Genomic DNA, 17,544 nt, shown 5'->3' with positions numbered 1-17,544 from the left:
TCACTGAGGAGGAGTCGCCCCAAGTGACCACTCTCACACCACAGTTAATGTAAAAGCAAGAGGATTTAATTCTGTCACGACAGGGTCTTTCAGCATTTGAGAAGCCAAAAGACCTCAAATAGCTGGTATAGGCTATTTTTATAGAAATAGAAGGGGAAATAAGGGGGGGGGGAACCTGGGGGTTATTTTTCAACTATTATGATTGGCTTATTCAAAGGGCTACTGGACTGACCCAGGGCAGGAGAGTGGTTGCCAGATCAGGCGGGGTAAGAGGGAACATCTGTGGGTCATTGTGACCCTGTTTCAGGGACTGAGTCAACACATCAGGAACTGAGTCACCAATTCCAGGGACGGAGCTCTATTTGGAGAACACTGACAAGGACTCAGGGAGATGGAAAGTTCCCAACATCTCAGTACATGCATGTGTAGTTATGTTCTTGGTTCCCAGGGGAGGGGAGCACTAAGGCTGAGAGGCCTTGGGAATGGCCTCAGAGTTGTCAGAAATGGCTTTAGAGTTATCCTAGAGTTCTACAACCTACTCTCTCCTCTATCTGCTTGGAATTCCTGCCTTGCCCTACTCTGCACTGCAATAGGCCCAAGGCAGATTCTTTATTGACCAATTGTATTCATAACACACAGAGGGGAATCCCACATCAAGACGTGGTTTTTCGGTCTCTCTTTCCTGTCTCCTCTCTGGGAGCCTGGAAAATCATTCAGGAGCATTTTATCCAATAGACCTGGGCTTTTTCTAATTTGGTTTCGTTTGGTCTGATTTGGATTGCTGCATCAGTGGAGAAACTTATTGGATGCAGAAACTTTTCTGGAGATTCCACCAAGGGGATGTTTCCCCCCACCAGCCCAGCGACATGCAGTGGGAACAAAGACTCAACATTCCTCCATTTTGTCCTCTGCCTCCATCTTGTGTCTTATATAAGCTATTTCCCCATAAAAATTCCAGTCCTCAGAAATGGCTAGAGGCAAAAGTAAAAGGGTAGCCATCTGGAAAGTACAGATAACTGTAGAATGTCCCCACCAAAAAGTCAGCCAATAAGTAAACTGGACAAGCAACAGGTGAGGTTCGAAAATAAAATAAATAAAAAGTCCCTAGACTGTCACCCCACACTCTGCTAATATAACTTTTCTGGGTTTTGCCTTAAATAGTGCCCTCTAGAAGGGTGGGGTACTGTAATAGTCTATCCTGTCCCTTTAAGAGACAATCCCCACCCACTATGCCCTTCCACCAAGCAAGCCAATTTTCCTCCCCGCTTCCAGCCTGATCTCTCTCTTTTCCATATCTTTCCTGAAGAGGTAACTTCTGCTCTCTTCCCCTCTCTCTCCCCTCTTCTCCCCCTTCTCTCTTTGGAAGAGGTGACTGCTGCTTCTCTCCTCCTCCCCTCCCCTCCCCCTCTGCCCCCCTCTCCCCTTTTACTGAATAAACTATACCCAAACCCTCTCTCCACAAGGCATGCCTATCCGTCTCTGTCTCTCACCTGTGCACTCCTTGTGGGACCAGCTGCCCTGCCGATCTGCCATGTTCTCTTACCTGCCACCTGCCACCCACCTGAAACCCACAGAGGCCTCAGAAGGTGGGACCTGCCCTTCGTGGTCAGCTGCCCACTGCCGCCCCACTGGGAACGTAGCATTTTATCTGAACTGTTACAGGGTACCTCCTCTCACTGCTGCACTGATGGCTTGTATTGTGCACACAATAAATCTTGTATTTCCATGAGTCGGTCTCTCTGGTGGTCTTTTGGGGTTCCCACGGACAGGGCATAATAGGAAAACACCGCACCTGCACTCTGCCCAGCTAAGATCAGCTTTCCGAGTCATTTCCTTAGTGGCCCAGGGCCTCCTGCGATTTTGGGGGTGTCCTGCCAAAGACACAGCCATGCCAGGTCCCTGACCAGTTAGTGGAATAAGGACCTACCTTGTTCCATGGGAACCCTTCTTCAGAAGATGTTCCATTTAGGAGAAAATCCCATACCCCCTCTTTTTTTTTTTTTTCCTACCACAGAGGACTCATTGCACTAGGCTTGGGTCCTAGCATAGACTTCAGAAATAGGTACCTGCAATGGGAAGTCAGATCCCCAAATGCCCTTGGGCTGCCTTTTCCAAGATCTTTTTAAATTGGGGCTATCTGATACCGCTTGTCCTGAACATCTGATTTCTCTGTGCACTAAGGCCTGGTCTCAGTATGTCCTTGACAATGGGACCAGGTGGCCATTGGAGGGAACTTTTGAATTTTTCAGCCTCCGTGACCTTGAAAACTTTTGCTTGGAAACTCAGCTTGGAGCCGAGTGGACAGAACGGTTATGTGTCCACGGTTTCCGGGTAATGCACTTCTGTCCTTCCCTCAGGATATAGTGTCTCACAGCACTGGTCTTGTTAGCTAGGGTCACGGCACCTCCAGATTCCTGCCTGTCTGGGAACTGGGACCCTGAAAATTCTGCCCTGACCATTCTGCTGGAGACACTTGCCCCTCCCCCACCCCCCCAACCCCCTCCTACAGGTCACCTGTTCCATTCAGAGGCCAACATTCCTCACATTCCTCCCCCTGTCCACCCCTCCTACCTACCCCTTCCCCAGGACAAAAGTCAAGGAGCAACTTCCTCCTCCTCACTCACCTTCCTCTCCTCCACTTCTTCCTACTGCCCCTCCTTACCCTTCCCTGCCACAACCCAAGGCCTGGACCCCTTGTAAACACTGGCCTAATTCCCGGAATCCTCCCCAGTCTCTTTTCATACTTGTCTCGCCAAATCCCTGCTCTCCTCTGCCCGCTCAGAGAGGTAACTGGAGCTCCCTCCCTCCTCCCTTCAGGACCTTTCACACATAGAAAAGCAGTTGGATTCCTTCTCTGCTAATCCTTCTGTTTCTATCAAGGAGTTTCCTTATCTGTCCCAGGTCTACTATTTGACCTGGCATGGCCTCTAAGTCAATCCAGGCCTCCAAGCTCACTCCCGAAGAGCGAAGTCGAGTTCAGGCAGCAACAACACAGTAAGTATGAAGACCAGATCACAGTTGAGTATGCTCATCTTGACCCAGCCTCCCCACAGGAGCCACAGTCCTGGCCACTCATTTCATTTCTCAGTCAGTGCCAGGTATTAGAAAGAAATTTAAAAAGCTGAGGAAGGTCCTCAAACTCCCATACAGCAGTTGACAAAAATGGCTTTTAAAGTTTTTGAGGCCCAAGAAGAGGGACAGACAACGTTGCAGGGGAAGGCTACGTTCCAAGTCCAAGCTTCACCAGTCCCCCCGAGGTCACCAGGAACCCCACAAAGGTTTGACCACAAAAAATTTGACCACAAAGCTCCATCCCTTCAGAGCTCAGACCAAGTTAATTTCCAGGAGTCTGTTTCAAATGCGACCTGAGGCCACTGACCCAGCAAGGCCATGCCCTGTCTACCCACAGCCTAGACACCGGAAATCAGAATGCTCCCGTGCAGGCTCGACCTCTATGACATACTACAGAGGTCCAGCCTCACCAACACCGGCATCCAAGATGCTGCCAGCCTGGTGGAGGACTGATGCAGCCCAGACTTGGTGACTCCCACTGCCCTCTCCGAGCCTAGGGAGATGCTGCAGGCAGTGGGTAGGTCCACTGACTTTCCACTGGAGCTCCTTACTCTGTTTTAGCATCACACTCGGGTCCTACAATACCCTCTCACCAGTTTCTGTCATGCGGTAGACAGGACCCTTTCCTTCCCTCTTAAGACCCTGTCTCTTCCCTTTATTCTTGCAGGGCAATTCTTCTTTGTCCTGATCATACCTGCCTCCCTGCTCTCCCTGGGGGCAGAGTACTCATCAAGCAGCTAGTTCCTAGGACTCCTGAGACCATATGGGCAAGACCTTCCACTGTGATCCTCACCACCCCTTCCGCTGATAAGCTCCTGGCACATCCATGCTGGTACCATTTCTCCAGGCTCAAGCAGACATCTATTCCGGATACTTGGTCTGTCCAACAGCTGGGACCCTCCATCCTCCGGTTTTCCAAGATGTCCCAATGAAGGGCCTGTCTGATCTTCCTGGCACGCTCATCTTTGTCAGTACAGCTACGACAGGTGCTAATTATTTTTTTTCCTAGCAACTCGCCTTTTTTGCTTCCTCAAGAAACAAGTGCCTGCCATCTCCAGGATGGCAGCTAACTAAATGCTTTTCCACTCACACCTGCTGAGTGTGCGCCCACCAACTCCCAACCCCTCCTTTCCACATGGTTCCATGCCTGCAGGAAGCAGCCAGATATGAACTGGCATCCATATACTCAAAGAGTCTGGGATGTTCTGGTGGAAGCTCCATCTCAAGCCCCCTCCCTCATCTCTCTCCAAACCCTGCCACATCTCAGAAAACCGGCCAAAGGATGCCCCCTCCCCAAGAGATGCTCAAGACCACTCCCACAGGGTATTTAAACTGCCCCCCAGAAAACAGACATGTGGTTTTCTGGTCTCTTTTCCCCATCTCTCTAAGGGTCTAGAAAAATCATCTGGGAGCGCTGTATCCATTAAACCCGGGCTTTTTCTAATTTGGTTTGATTTGATGTGATTTGGATTGCTACATCAGCAGAGAGGCTTATTTGGGTGCAGAAACTTTTCAGGGACCTTTCCAAATATTTTGTTTTAGGATTGGGGCTATATAAATGCATAAATATACAACCTGCTGAGTCTGTCCAATGTTGTTTTATGTATATGATTTCAGAGCTGACTGCATAGCACTGTAAAACTAACGAAGAAGTTCATCCCTGCAAGACTAATTCTCCTACTTTCAACATTCCCCAGTTGCCCATAATTATTTGCCTAGATGCGGTACTGTGTGAGACAGTCACCTTCCACAGTTCTGCTAGCTTCCTTATATAGCCCAGGCCACTTGCCTAGGGATGGTGCTACCCACAGTGGACTAGGACCTCTTATATCAACCACCATTCAAGACAATTCCTCCCAGACATGACTACAAGTCAATCTGATCTGGCAATCCATCAATTAAGGTTTCTCTCAGAAATCTCTAGGCTGTGTCAAGTTGATAGCTGAAGCTACCTAGGGCGGACATACATGCACACATGCATGCATGCATGCATATGCATGCAAAAACACCTTTTAAAGGTAAGGAGTGTGTCTTAGTTTGTAAAATTAAAAGCATCTGCCATACTCTTGATGATGTAATGCAATAGGTCATTTCAGAGAAGGAGTACTTCCTTCAAAGCATTCCATGAAATTGGAACAGATTCAGGATATCTTAAGGTAGGAAGGCAAAATGAGAAGGGACACTAGAGACAATCATGAGATCAGACTGACTACAGGGAAGACCAGGGATCTGAAAATGAAGGGTCTCTGTGGATCACAAGTCTAGATAATCAGACATGATCATGGTGCCAGGCAATAATCAGACAATGGTAAAAGAGGCCCTGCCATGTATTTGGCAGAAGTGGAAAGGACCCTTGCTTGGCACTTTCATTGTTGGGAAGCAAGCACAGAGCACTAGAGCAGGATTTTAAGATGAACTGAGCACTTGTGTCTTAAGTGATCTACATAACCAATCTATGTATTTAAGTGATTACCAAGATTTAAAGTATGATTACTATGTGATGTGGGATAATGTTCTTCTACCCTGTAAAGATTTGTTGCTTGTATCGCTTTAATAAGACACTGATTGGTCAGTAGCCAGGAAGGAAGTATTGGCGGGGCAACCAGAACAGGAAGATTCTGGGAAGAGGAAAGGCTGAGTCTGCAGTCATCATCCAGATGCAGAGGAAGCAAGATAAGACTGCTTCGCTGATAAAAGGTACCAAGCCATGTAGCTGACACAGAAAAGAATTGTGGGTTAATGTAGGGTGTAAGAGTTAATAAGAAGCCTGAGCTAATAGGCCAACCAGTTTATGATTAATGTAAACCTCTGTGTGTTTCTTTGGAACTGAACAGCTGCGGAATTAGGCAGGACAGAAAACCTCTTTCAACAACTGTGTACACTCTTCTAAGGTTACAACTTACCCTAAGTTAAATCATTTTTTAATATACCAGTGAGAATGTGTGACTGTCCCTTTAAGACAGTGGTCACTCTTAAAAGAAGGCAGATTATACAACCTAAAGAAGTCGAGCCCTGCTACCCACAGCTACCTCCAGTGCACAGAGAATTAAAAAGCAGCCTGTGCTCGGATGGTTCTTAATATAGTCTGGCTCCTCCATGCCCTTTGTCATGAAGGTAATGTTGAACTAAATCACTGATGTGAAACTTCCACCAAAAGTTACAAAATCTGGTATTTCCTCTGTTCTTGAGGTTGCTCTGGGGACTTTCTCTGAAGAGGATCCTCTGTGACCAACCGCTACCCACTCTTCCTCTACTCCCTCTCCTCTCCTCGTTCCCTCTCCCTCTACTTCCCGTCACCCATCTCCTGTGAGGCCCCCGTAGTGTAGTCCCACACACTGCACTATTTTCTGGCTAAAGTTCTCCTCCCACCTCAAGGGTCCACCATGGTCTTGAAGCTCTTTTCTAAGAAGCACCACTGTTGAAGGGCACTGTGTATGCCTGCACTTCCTTTCCTGGACTGGCAGCAGCAGCTCTGGCATTATTTCCTTAACTTAACCACCCCACGTTCACATTCTGCTTGTCTGCTCTTCCAATTTATTACCTGAATTGCTGCTCTAATTTTTCAGCTACATACTCCTGCCTCTCCTTTTCCTTCTTCTCTCTTAACAACTTGGTTCTCTCTCTCATTCTGTCTTTTTTCTCTTCAATGGTTTCTCCTTTTGATTGCATTTCAGCAAAATAATTGCTTTCTTCTGATGCTAAAAGTTCACGTAGCCTGAAACAAACAAAAAAACTAAGTAATTTATTCATAAAATCATCATTCCAATTGACTTTCATTCTTCTGAGGTATTGTCTATGAATTTTTTAAGAAATAAATGATCACTAAGGGTGAGGAAATAACTCAGGAAAACACTTGCCTTGTGAGCATGAGTTTTGTCCCCAGAAACCACTTTGAAAAAATAAAAAAAGAATTGCCTGGTGATCCGAGTTTGACCCTGAGACCCACATAGTGGAAGAAAAGAACCAACTCCCCAAAGTTGTCCCCTGACCTCCATATGCACAATGACATTCACTCCCTCCAATAAATAATGTTTTTTTTAAAAAGGTCACACTGTGGTTCTCCACGAAATAAGACCTAAATCTGTGTCATATTTTATTTGAGAATATACAGATAAAATATGAAATGCTTATCTTCAAAAGTAGCACAGTGGACAGATTTTAGTGAAAGAAACAAACCCTAAAACAGTATATTCTTTTTTCCATCAAAATGTAGTAAATAATAAAAAAGTGAATAAGTAAAAATAATAGAAAACAATAGTTACTGGTTTTACTATAAAAAAATTAGCCATGACCTTCATTTGACTTGATTGTTTCATGCACCATCTTAAACATCTGTGAGCTGAGACACAACAAACTTGCCCAACACAGAAGAGACCCAGGGTTTGATCCCCAGTGTTCAAAGGAAATGAAAGCGAGTGCTTCTGGTGTGCTTCAGAGCCTGGGCTACCAGGCTTGTGAGCCTTACTTATTCCGCCGCTCTTCCGTGTTGATGATAAAGCCTTGCATGGCATCCTTGACTCTTGATTGCACAAGACTGTTAAAGTACTTGCGGTCATTGTGCTGGATCCAGTCAACTCTCAGGCGATCCTGCTCATTTGACTTAATGGAAGCCAAAGTAGTGTGATACTTGTGATAGCTGCGCTGGATTCTTTTCAGATGTTGTTCAGCCCTTTGAGCTTTGGGAGGCTTGGCCCTCTGAAAACAAATGACAGCTGTCACTTACAGTAGGCAAAAATCAAGAGCTCGGCTGTGGATAGAAAAAATTTGTGTGCTGTAGAATATTTTAAGGCATGTTACTTTTATTTATGCTCCAGAACATGTGTTTAATGATGCAAAAGATGTGTTTGATTAAATAAAATTCGCCTGAGGTCAGGAAGCTGAGTCAGCTACTAGCTGACAGGAAGTGTCAGAGAGGAGCCAGGTGGAGAAGGGTTGTTAGGAGGCCCACGAGGGCTTCTGGAGAGATGCCAGGAAAGGAAGTGAGCTACCTGCTATTCAGCCTCTCTGAGGAGCAGAATTCCACAACCTTTGAATCTTGGGTTCTTTAGAGGGACAGAGATTTAGATAAGTTCCCTTGGAGCTTTGAAAGAGTCCTTGAAAGACTGAGGGAACAAAATTCCCTCGGGCTGCTGCTCTTGCAGCCTAACGACAGCCGTGTTTTAAAACAGCAACAATTTCAAAAGAGGGCAACACACACATACATCTTGCTCTTACAGCCAAAAACAGCTTAAGCATCTAAGGGATAACTTGTTTGGTTCCCTGTGTTTGCTATTCATCTAATCAGCCTCAAGTATGGAAAGTCTCTGGTTTTCAATAGGGTGTACTCTGATTACCCAATTGTAAACAGGAGATACTGTTAGTAATGATGCATTTTACACGCGTAATCTACCAAACATAACAAACACTGTAGAGTATCTGTTATTCAGCCTCAGGATCTCTCTTGAGCCTGGTGTAGGCTTCATCTCAATGTCCTGCCAAGACCTTGAGAGTAACATTACTGTATATTACTAGTCCACAAAATGATCCAAATTCACATTTTAAAGCACAACCTACTAAATGTCTATCAGTTTTGCACCATCATAAAAAAGTAAGTTGAGCCGGGTGGTGGTGGCGCACGCCTTTAATCCCAGCACTCGGGAGGCAGAGGCAGGCGGATCTCTGTGAGTTCGAGGCCAGCCTGGTCTACAAGAGCTAGTTCCAGGACAGGCTCTAAAAAAGCTACAGAAAAACCCTGTCTCGAAAAACAAAAAAAAAAAAAAAAGTAAGTTGAATCATGAGTTACAGATCATCTATTTTTCTTAAAAATCCTTTGACTAAAAGTAGATATACTTAGCTATGTGGTAATGGTACACACCTTTAATCCTAGCAGACAGAGGTAGGGGGATCTCTGTGAGTTCAAGTCCAGCCTGGTCTACAGAGTGAGTTCCAGGACAGCTGGAGATATGAAACCCTGCCTCAAAAAACAAAATTTTTTAAAAAAAGAAGAAATTCGAGAATCATTTTGCACCCCTTTCTGCATACTTCTACCAAGTCAACCCTCCCCAGAAGCTTCTATTTGTAGTGGATGGTGATTAACACAAACACCCGACACCCACAACTGGCCAAAGTATATAGAATGAAAAACTGTAGAATGTTCGGTCCAAAAGGAAACATGTATGCTGCACCCACGCCCCCCCCCCCCACTTCCAAGGCTCATGGATAATTTCAGAAGAGAGGGAAGAAAGAGTAAGAGCCAGAGGCAATGAATGGCAAGCAAATGCCTTCTGGACACAGGAGGACAGCTACACAGTGATCATAACCGCACAGAACACGTGTGAGCCCAAGCCAGACCACATTCCAGCACAGAAAGGAAACTGGGCATACAACCCCCTCACTAGCTGCGAGTGAATGGCAACAACGTTTAGCTGCTGGGAGAGAGAGAAAAAGACTTTTCTCTGAGAGTGTATCCCTCTTGTGTCCAAAGTCCAGATCCCCAAAGACCACCAAGAGACCAGATCATGCAAAAGCAGAGTCCTTCAATTGTGAGTTTGAATTCAGGTCTCTCATCCATCTGAGGCATCGATGGAGCAGAGGACACCTCAAGCAGTAGTGGGGCAGAGTATTTATTGGGGGTAAAATGGGGGTGTTGGGAGCTGCAGACCCTCAGACCCTAAACTTTCAATGACCTCTTGCCTGCTGGAGTAAACAACTTGATTTTCTATGCTTGTAGCTGCTCTGAGCATGAAACCCTCATGAGTTCCTGATAACAAGGAAATGATTTCTGGTGGGCTTGCCGTGGAAAATCCCCAGAGCTAAGTCTTGGACATTAGTCAAGGAGAGCCCTATATAAGCTGTCTGGGAACACAATAAAATGGGCATTCTTGCTCCAAGAGTGACTCCTGTCTCTGTGTGTTCTTTACTCCCCATGCCCTTGCCCAACCGTGGTTACAGGTGGTGCAGGCAGCAAAGGTGAAGGCCCCGCTGGGATTGGGAACTAGGGACACCTCTGAGGGACACCCTCCATAAGGCTGGCTAGCAGGTAACAAGCAAAGAGGTGAGAGGGTGAATTGTAAGGATGGGGGTGGATTCTTCCAAGTCTGCTCTCGTAAAGGAATTGCAGGTACTACTGAAAAAGCAGGGTACCGGGATTAAAAGAAAAACAGCTGAAGAATTCATGGAAACCCTAGGTTGGGTTAGTCCGTGGTTTCTACAGGCAGGCAACTTGAACAGCCATGACTGGGAACATGTTAAGGAAGACCTACAAAAGGAACGGAGAAAAAAGGGACCAGAGTCCTTTCCCATTGCCACGTTTTTCCTTTGGAGGCTGGTTAAAAAGTCTATAGTTACTAAAAATTGTAGGATCAATGAACATCTTAAGGAAGCTGTTAGGATACTGGAGGATGTCCAAGACAGAGAATCCCTGGCGTCATGCAAAGGAGATCCAGAGGGAGAAGAGCTGAAGGAGCCTGAGGAGGCTCAGAGCTCAGACAGTAGTGATTCCGAGTCATCTCTCGGGACTGGGTCTGTTCTCTTGCCTCGCCCCAGGAGAAAGACAAAGCAGCTGCCTCTCTGGCTAGTGAGAGGGAGGTAGAAGATTTGAGGAGACAATTGGCAGAATTTAAGTCCAGAAATATCCAGGCGTTCCCTGTTATTGAAACTGCAGATCCTCAGGGGATAGGCAGAGACTACATAAGCAGTTTCAGTTTAAGGATGTAAGACAGCTTAAAGAGGCCGTAACCGCTTATGGGCCACATGTTCCCTTTACCGCTGCTTTGGTGGAATCCTTCATGGATCAAAATTTGACTCCTAGTGATTGGATGCAGCTTTGCAGGGCAGTACTTAGTGGAGGGGATTATTTGATTTGGAGGTCAGATTATCAAGACAATTGTGTGGAGACAGCCAGAAGGAACGCTGCTGCAGGGCACCCGAATAGAAGTGTGGACATGCTCACGGGCTGGCCCGCGTGCCCAGCTTAATCAGCAAGTCATGTACGACCCAGGGGTGTATGCTCAAATTGCCACTGCTGCCTTAAGAGCCTGGAAAGCCTTGTCTAACAAGGCTGCAGGGGGTCAGTTACCTAAGGTGCTGCGGGGCTGTCTGAGCCTTATTCAGGTTCTGTGAATTGGCTCTCACAGTTAGCAGGAGGATTTTCCCTGATGTTGATGCTGCCATGCCAGTTACCAAACAACTAGCTTATGAGAATGCCAGCAAGTATTGTCAGGAGGATATTCATCCCCACTGGCAATAAGGAGGGTTGAATGATTACATCAGACTGTGTAAGGACAATGACCAAGCCCATATCACCAGGGCTGTGATGGCCACTGCTCTGCAGTGTCGTGGTCTTGGGGCATGCTTAACTGTTGACAAGCTGAGCATTTTAAAAAACAATGTCCCAACTGCCCCGGAGACCTGTCTTCAGGTAACCCATGACAACCAGATGGAGCCTCAGGTAAGAAGCAACCTGGCTTGTGCCCCCGTTGTAGGAAAGGACATCATTGGTCTAATGAATGTCAGCCTAAAATGGACGCTGATGGTCATCTGTTCTCTGGTCAGTTGGGAAACGGGAGGAGAGGTCCACCCCGGGCCCCACAGCAAGTTTATGGGGCACTAGAGGCTTCTTCCATGACATTCATTCCTCAGAAAAGGGTACCATTGACAATCTGGTCCCGGGAACCAGAGGGAGCGCGCAGTATTGGACCTCTGTACTGCCGCCTGAGCAGTTTTAACATCACAAATGGGTGTTCAAGCCCTTCCATAGGAGCGTGTGGTCCCATCCCTACTGGATCGGTAGGTTTGGTGTTGGGTAAAAGTAGCATTGCTTGTAAGGGATTAAGTGTGATTCTCAGGAGTTTTATTTCCGGAATCCAGCCCAATATGGTATAGTGTCTACCTTCATGGGATGGTATCTCTGTGGACCTCATGCCTGTCTAAATTTTGGACCCTTGGCTTTGCAGGATTCTATCTTGTTTAAAGGCACAGCAAAATGGAATGCCATAAATACCTTTGAAGATACCTTGCAGTTAAACCAGAGCCAAAATAAGACTTTTCCTGCAGGTATCTGTATGTCAGGACCATTTTTCTTTCTTTTAACTAACCATACCTTGAATGATTCTGCCCTTGACTGCTCTCAAGTTTCATGTCATTAGGTAGCTGTTGTGGTCCATGTGCCAGGCCTGGTGCCCGTGCCAGTGAACGTCACCTATGATGATCAGCTAGTGCTGAGTAGCCCCCATCGAGACTTCAGGATCACTGCGGCTACAGTAGCCGCTATTGTCACCTCTGTGGCCTCCACCGTGGCAGCCGGAATTGCCATCAGCCAGATTGCTGCTGTTGATTCCCTAGCTGACAGGTTGCCACTGCCTTAGAGACCCAAAATTCCATTAATGAGCATATTCGCCAGGGCATTTTCCAACGTAACCCGCAGACTGCCCTTGACAAGCGCAGTTAGGTGTCTTATGGGATTTGCGTATGGTTAGTTGATCCCCTTTCTTCCATCATATTTGTACCATGCCCAGGCCAGTCAAGAACCTTAGTGCCACCGTCAGCCAGTTGAATTCTTAAGGGACAATGGAACACACAATTTCTTAATTTTACTGCATCCTTTGCTAGAGATATTCTTAAGATTAATGAGACTCATGCTCCTCACACTTATAGATTCTTTAACTAAGGGCATTCTTTATGGCACAGGCTTGCTGGAAAGCTGGTCTGGGACTGTTTCCCGAGGAATGCTCATAGCTGGAGGGTTTTCATTGCTCTGCCTTTATAACAGGCGTCCGTGCAACAGCAGCAGTGCCTTAATATCGCTAAGCAGCTGATGCTTGCCCAAGTAAGCGGGCTTCCTCCGAGCACAGTATGGGTCTACGTGCTACAAGAAGGCCAGTGAGCCAGAGATGGGTAAGACAGGAGCCTGTCACAATCAACCTAAGACAGAGGCCTTGTGTGCTGAGGCCAGTGATCTTGATGACTGGTAAAACGTGAATTTGCACTTCTGCAACCTAAGACAGGCCTGGTCTGATTACATAGAAAAGGGGGAGTTTTGGGGAGCTGCAGACCCTCAGACCCTGAACTTTCTATGACCTCTTGCCTGGTCGAGTAAATAACTTGTTTTTCTATGCTTCCAGCTGCTCTGAGCACAGAACCCTCACGAGTTCCTGATAACAAGGAAATGATTTCTGGTGGGCTTGCAGTGGAAAATCCCCAGAGCTAGGACTTGGACATTAGTCAAGGAGAGCCCTATATACGCTGTCTGGGAACACAATAAAATGGGCGTTCTTGTTTCAAGAGTGACTGGCGACTCTGTGTGTTCTTTAATCCCCAGGCTCTTGTGTCCGTGGTTCCATGCGCCTCAATAAAGGGTTAAAAAAGTGTCAAAAGCCACCTTTTTGAGGTAATTTCTGCCTCGGTTCAGTCATAGAAGGTTCGTCTGCTCCAGAAGAAGAGTGTATGGATTAGAAATGTTAGGTAGGTGGAACAGAGATAAGAAAAAACAGAGACACAGGATAGTACTGGAAGGGAAAATCAGTGGATACTGAATTTGCCTGCATTTGTTTTTCATATGCTTTTATACCCCAATACAAAAGGAGGGAAGAAGGAAAAAGACTGTTTTAACATGACACAAAGAACAACCAAATCAATTACTTGCTTCAATACTTGAGACATCAAGCCATTATTTCCTGAGTAAGGCATTTGATGCTTGGGCAGGAATGTTCAGTGAACACACCCTAGGCCAAGTATCCCTACGTCAAATTTCCTATTTTAAATGAATGAGCACAGGACTATGATTGAATTCTCTGACCTTTGGTCAGTGTGGAGCAGATCCACCTCTATGGATCATCTTAATGTCCAAAACACCAAGTAACCACACCCTAAGTCAGGGTATATAGCCATACTCATTGTCAACAACTTTGAAAGAGCAAAAATAAGCTCAGACTCTCTGACCTCTAGACAAGGTGGAACAGGCTCATGTCTGAGTGTGTCCCAACAAAAAGAAAGAGGATACAAGTTGGGTGGGTATGGAAGGAGGGGTGGATATGGGAAGAGTTGGGGTAAAATACAAGCAAAACAGGCATGGAACTAGAAACTCTCAAAGAACATAGATAGATAGATAGATAGATAGATAGATAGATAGATAGATAGATAGATAGATAGATAGATACATACATACATAGAAATAGATGATGATGATAGATATGATATAGATAGATAGATAGATAGATAGATAGATAGATAAAAATTTAACAGACCAGGTTCTAGAAATATTTAATCAACCAGAGATGTGAGTACTATGTTCAGAGTTCTATGTTCAAAGTGCTTCGAATAGTATAGACCTGGATAGTAAGAATTAGGGGTTTTGGGGCTGAAGAGATGGCTTAGAGGTTAAGAGCATTGCCTGCTCTTCCAAAGGTCCTGAGTTCAATTCCCAGCAACCACATGGTGGCTCACAACCATCTGTAATGAGGTCTGGTGACCTCTTCTGGCCTGCAGGCATACACACAGACAGAATATTGTATACATAATAAATAAATAAATAAATAAATAAATAAGAATTAGGGGTTTTCTCAAACCTGCTATTGTGACTCACTGTGCACACATTTTTTTCTAATCAGTTATTAGCATCAAAATACTTTCGATGGATAAAGTACACATGTTAAATTTAACCGTACATGTAGCGTTTAACTATACATGCACTAAATTGTGAAAGTGAAGTACAAAAAAGGAAAAAAATGAAGAAAGGGGAGAGGGGGGAAGAGGGGATCGACACTAGAAATTGACTCTGACTTGGTTTGTTTTTGAAAGTTTGAATGAAAGGCCTATGCTACATGACAGGACCCATAGGTATGAGTCCATTCTACTTTGACTAAAGGCCAGAGAATTGAAACTTACTTCTGTTCCTTCAAGGTTATTGTCTACAGTTCAAATAACAGGTATGGCTAACATCCAGACTTGGTATTTCAGGTATAAGATCTGTACCTATCTCAAACAGAAGTCTAAGGCTCCAACTAGGTTCCTACTCCCTTAGGGAGATAACCATGAATTTCACCCAAAAAGTGATTTGCTTACAGAATGTTTTGGTCTAGGGTATGAGCATTTCTCTTGTTCTGGCAACAGAATTTTCACTAAGAATGTAGCCATTAACCCTTCAGCTGGTGAGGTCATTCCTTCTATCATGTTAATGCAGTTTTATCTTATTCCTACCTTTTGGGGTCAGGGTATTTAAGCAAATGGAAATTAAATGTGGGCAATTTTCAGTATTCACTGGAACTCCCTCCCTAGCCTATGCTTCTGTTTATTATTTTCACGAGAGTCTTCATTTTCTTTATTTTTCTAATCCCCATGCTGCTACCCTGGTAAGTGGTATCCTTGTCGAAGCTGGTCTCCGACAGTTATATTTTGGAGATAGTTCGGTTTCTTTAAATGTATTCTCTTTGCACAATGGTCAACTCAGAAGTTGGAGGTGTGCATGCAGTTTGACTATATAGTAACACACCGAATAAAATCTCCTTAGCTATATCTTTATCATTTCTGTTTTGCTGGCCTTGAGCCCACTCATCCGGTATTAGCCTCTCAATATGAATGAGTGAACAAGTGTTTCTGGGTGGTCCCGATGCAGTGTCTGTACCTCCTGGTGCCATCAAGGAATCAATGGTCTTGAGCTTTCAGCAGCGGTTTTATCCAGTCATCTTTGGTGAGTTGTAGCACATGGGTGCTCATTCATAGGAATAAACCCAGAAAGCACAAGGCAGATCCATTCTGCTGAGTTATATTTAGACTATAAGTGCCAGAATGACGAAATACTGGGGTTTGGCCATTGTGGTAAAGCATTCAAAGGAAACAAACACAGCATCCAGGCAAAGATAAACTGATGAAATGCTTCAGGTACACAAAGAGGCACCTAGGCACAGCTGACAGGATGAAACGGGAAACAGCGCAAGATGAGAGTAGAAAGTGTATCACAAGGAGCAAATCCACATCAAAATGATTTGGAGTCTAGAGTCAACTAATTAAACTACTATTCTCTAACATTCCTGGTATTTTATGTGTGCGGATTCTGTGATAGTGAGGTAGTGCAGGGTCACTGGGCAGGAGACACAGAAAGAACTTAGGCTTCGGGTAGACGTGTGGGCTGAGAACACTACCCAGGCCAGCTAGACGCAGTGGTTGCCAACGGTCAGGGCAGGAATCAAGACCTGAGGTACACTTTGACTAAAGCGGGCAAGAAGGGTTGGTGAGCCGGGCGGTGGTGGCGCACGCCTTTAATCCCAGCACTCGGGAGGCAGAGGCAGGCGGATCTCTGTGAGTTCGAGGCCAGCCTGGTCTACAAGAGCTAGTTCCAGGCCAGGCTCTAAAAAAGCTGCAGAGAAACCCTGTCTCGAAAAACCAAAAAAAAAAAAAAAAAAGAAGGGTTGGTGAGAAACAGCATGAGTGGTAGCTAGACCTGGAAGCCCTGGAAGGCTTGGGGCACTGAGACATGGTGTCATGTAGCTCAGGCTGGCTCAAGTTCTCACTTAACTGATCATCCACCTCTGCCCCCCAAATGTTGTCGTTATAGGCTGTGCCACCATACCTAGCTGAGTTCCCAGTCTCTGGATGAAGGTGGGACCTTGAGTTGTCTAAAACAGAAAAAGGTGATGCCAGTCAAGGAACAGGCTTGTCACTGACCAAAACCCACACTTCAATAGAAATATAATACAAAACAGACGCACAACTTAAGTTTTTCTTGCCATTGAATTGATTAAGATAGAATATTAATTTTGATAATATAATTTATCCAGTATATTCAGAATATTATCTTTTCAATATGTGACTCTGAGCATTTTCAACTAACACATTTCCAGAAGGGAAAAGTCATCTGTGGCTAGCAGCTACAATGACAATAACGCTCCAAGGGCACCAAAAGAAGAGCAAGGAAGGACTTTGCTATGACAGCATCTCAGGCTCCTATTTTAAAGAACAATACCCCCATCCAGGCCTGATTCTGACCTATACTCTAGGGTTTCTGGATTTCAAGTCTAGGGTTTCTCATCTGTTAAATGAGAAAAAGAAATGTGCTAGTGGCTGATTACATCACCTTTTAAAAAAATTTCCTTTTCCTACAGAATTTCTGAGGGTCCAAGCTTCATCGATTACCTCTCATTTCTTGTCACCCACTTAGACACCAGAGAAGAACAACTCTGGTTCTTTTGCCTCCTCCTTTTTTCTGTAAGCACACAGTATTTAGTGGCCTGCTTCTGCTATAGCAGTCTGTTTTTCTTCTCCCTGTTCCTTGTTGGTTATGAACATAAATAATAGTCGCCAACAAATGGCCTGGATCCCAAATGCTGCAACAAGACCCACAAGTGTTTGATTCTGTTGTCCATGAAGTTATCTTGAGCTTTTAAAGCCCATAGCAGTTTCCAGACTACTTTTTTCCAGGTTCAGATTCTATAGTCCTGAGACCTAGAGAAGAGGGAATTCTGTAAGAGGAAATATGGAACGTGCCTACAACTGTATTCT

General features: G+C 45.2%; 1 protein-coding gene across 2 annotated transcripts in view; it reads right to left on the bottom strand.

The window, feature by feature from the left end:
- Cfap53 (cilia and flagella associated protein 53) overlaps positions 1-17,544 on the bottom strand; it is a 42,975-nt gene that overhangs the window by 24,395 nt on the left and 1,036 nt on the right. The window contains exons 2-3 of one of the 2 annotated variants that reach the window (XM_038331538.1): positions 7,538-7,767; positions 6,614-6,787 (exon numbers count right to left, since the gene is read on the bottom strand). In XM_038331538.1, the coding sequence (XP_038187466.1) occupies positions 6,614-6,787; positions 7,538-7,767 (404 nt within the window). The remainder of the gene's footprint in view (positions 1-6,613; positions 6,788-7,537; positions 7,768-17,544) is intronic. The other variant, XM_038331539.1, reaches the window with a different exon arrangement.

The sequence above is a fragment of the Arvicola amphibius genome, chromosome 5 (assembly GCF_903992535.2).
Source record: "Arvicola amphibius chromosome 5, mArvAmp1.2, whole genome shotgun sequence".
NCBI classification, from domain to species: Eukaryota; Metazoa; Chordata; class Mammalia; order Rodentia; family Cricetidae; genus Arvicola; species Arvicola amphibius.
This window is presented reverse-complemented; position numbering and strand designations above follow the sequence as displayed.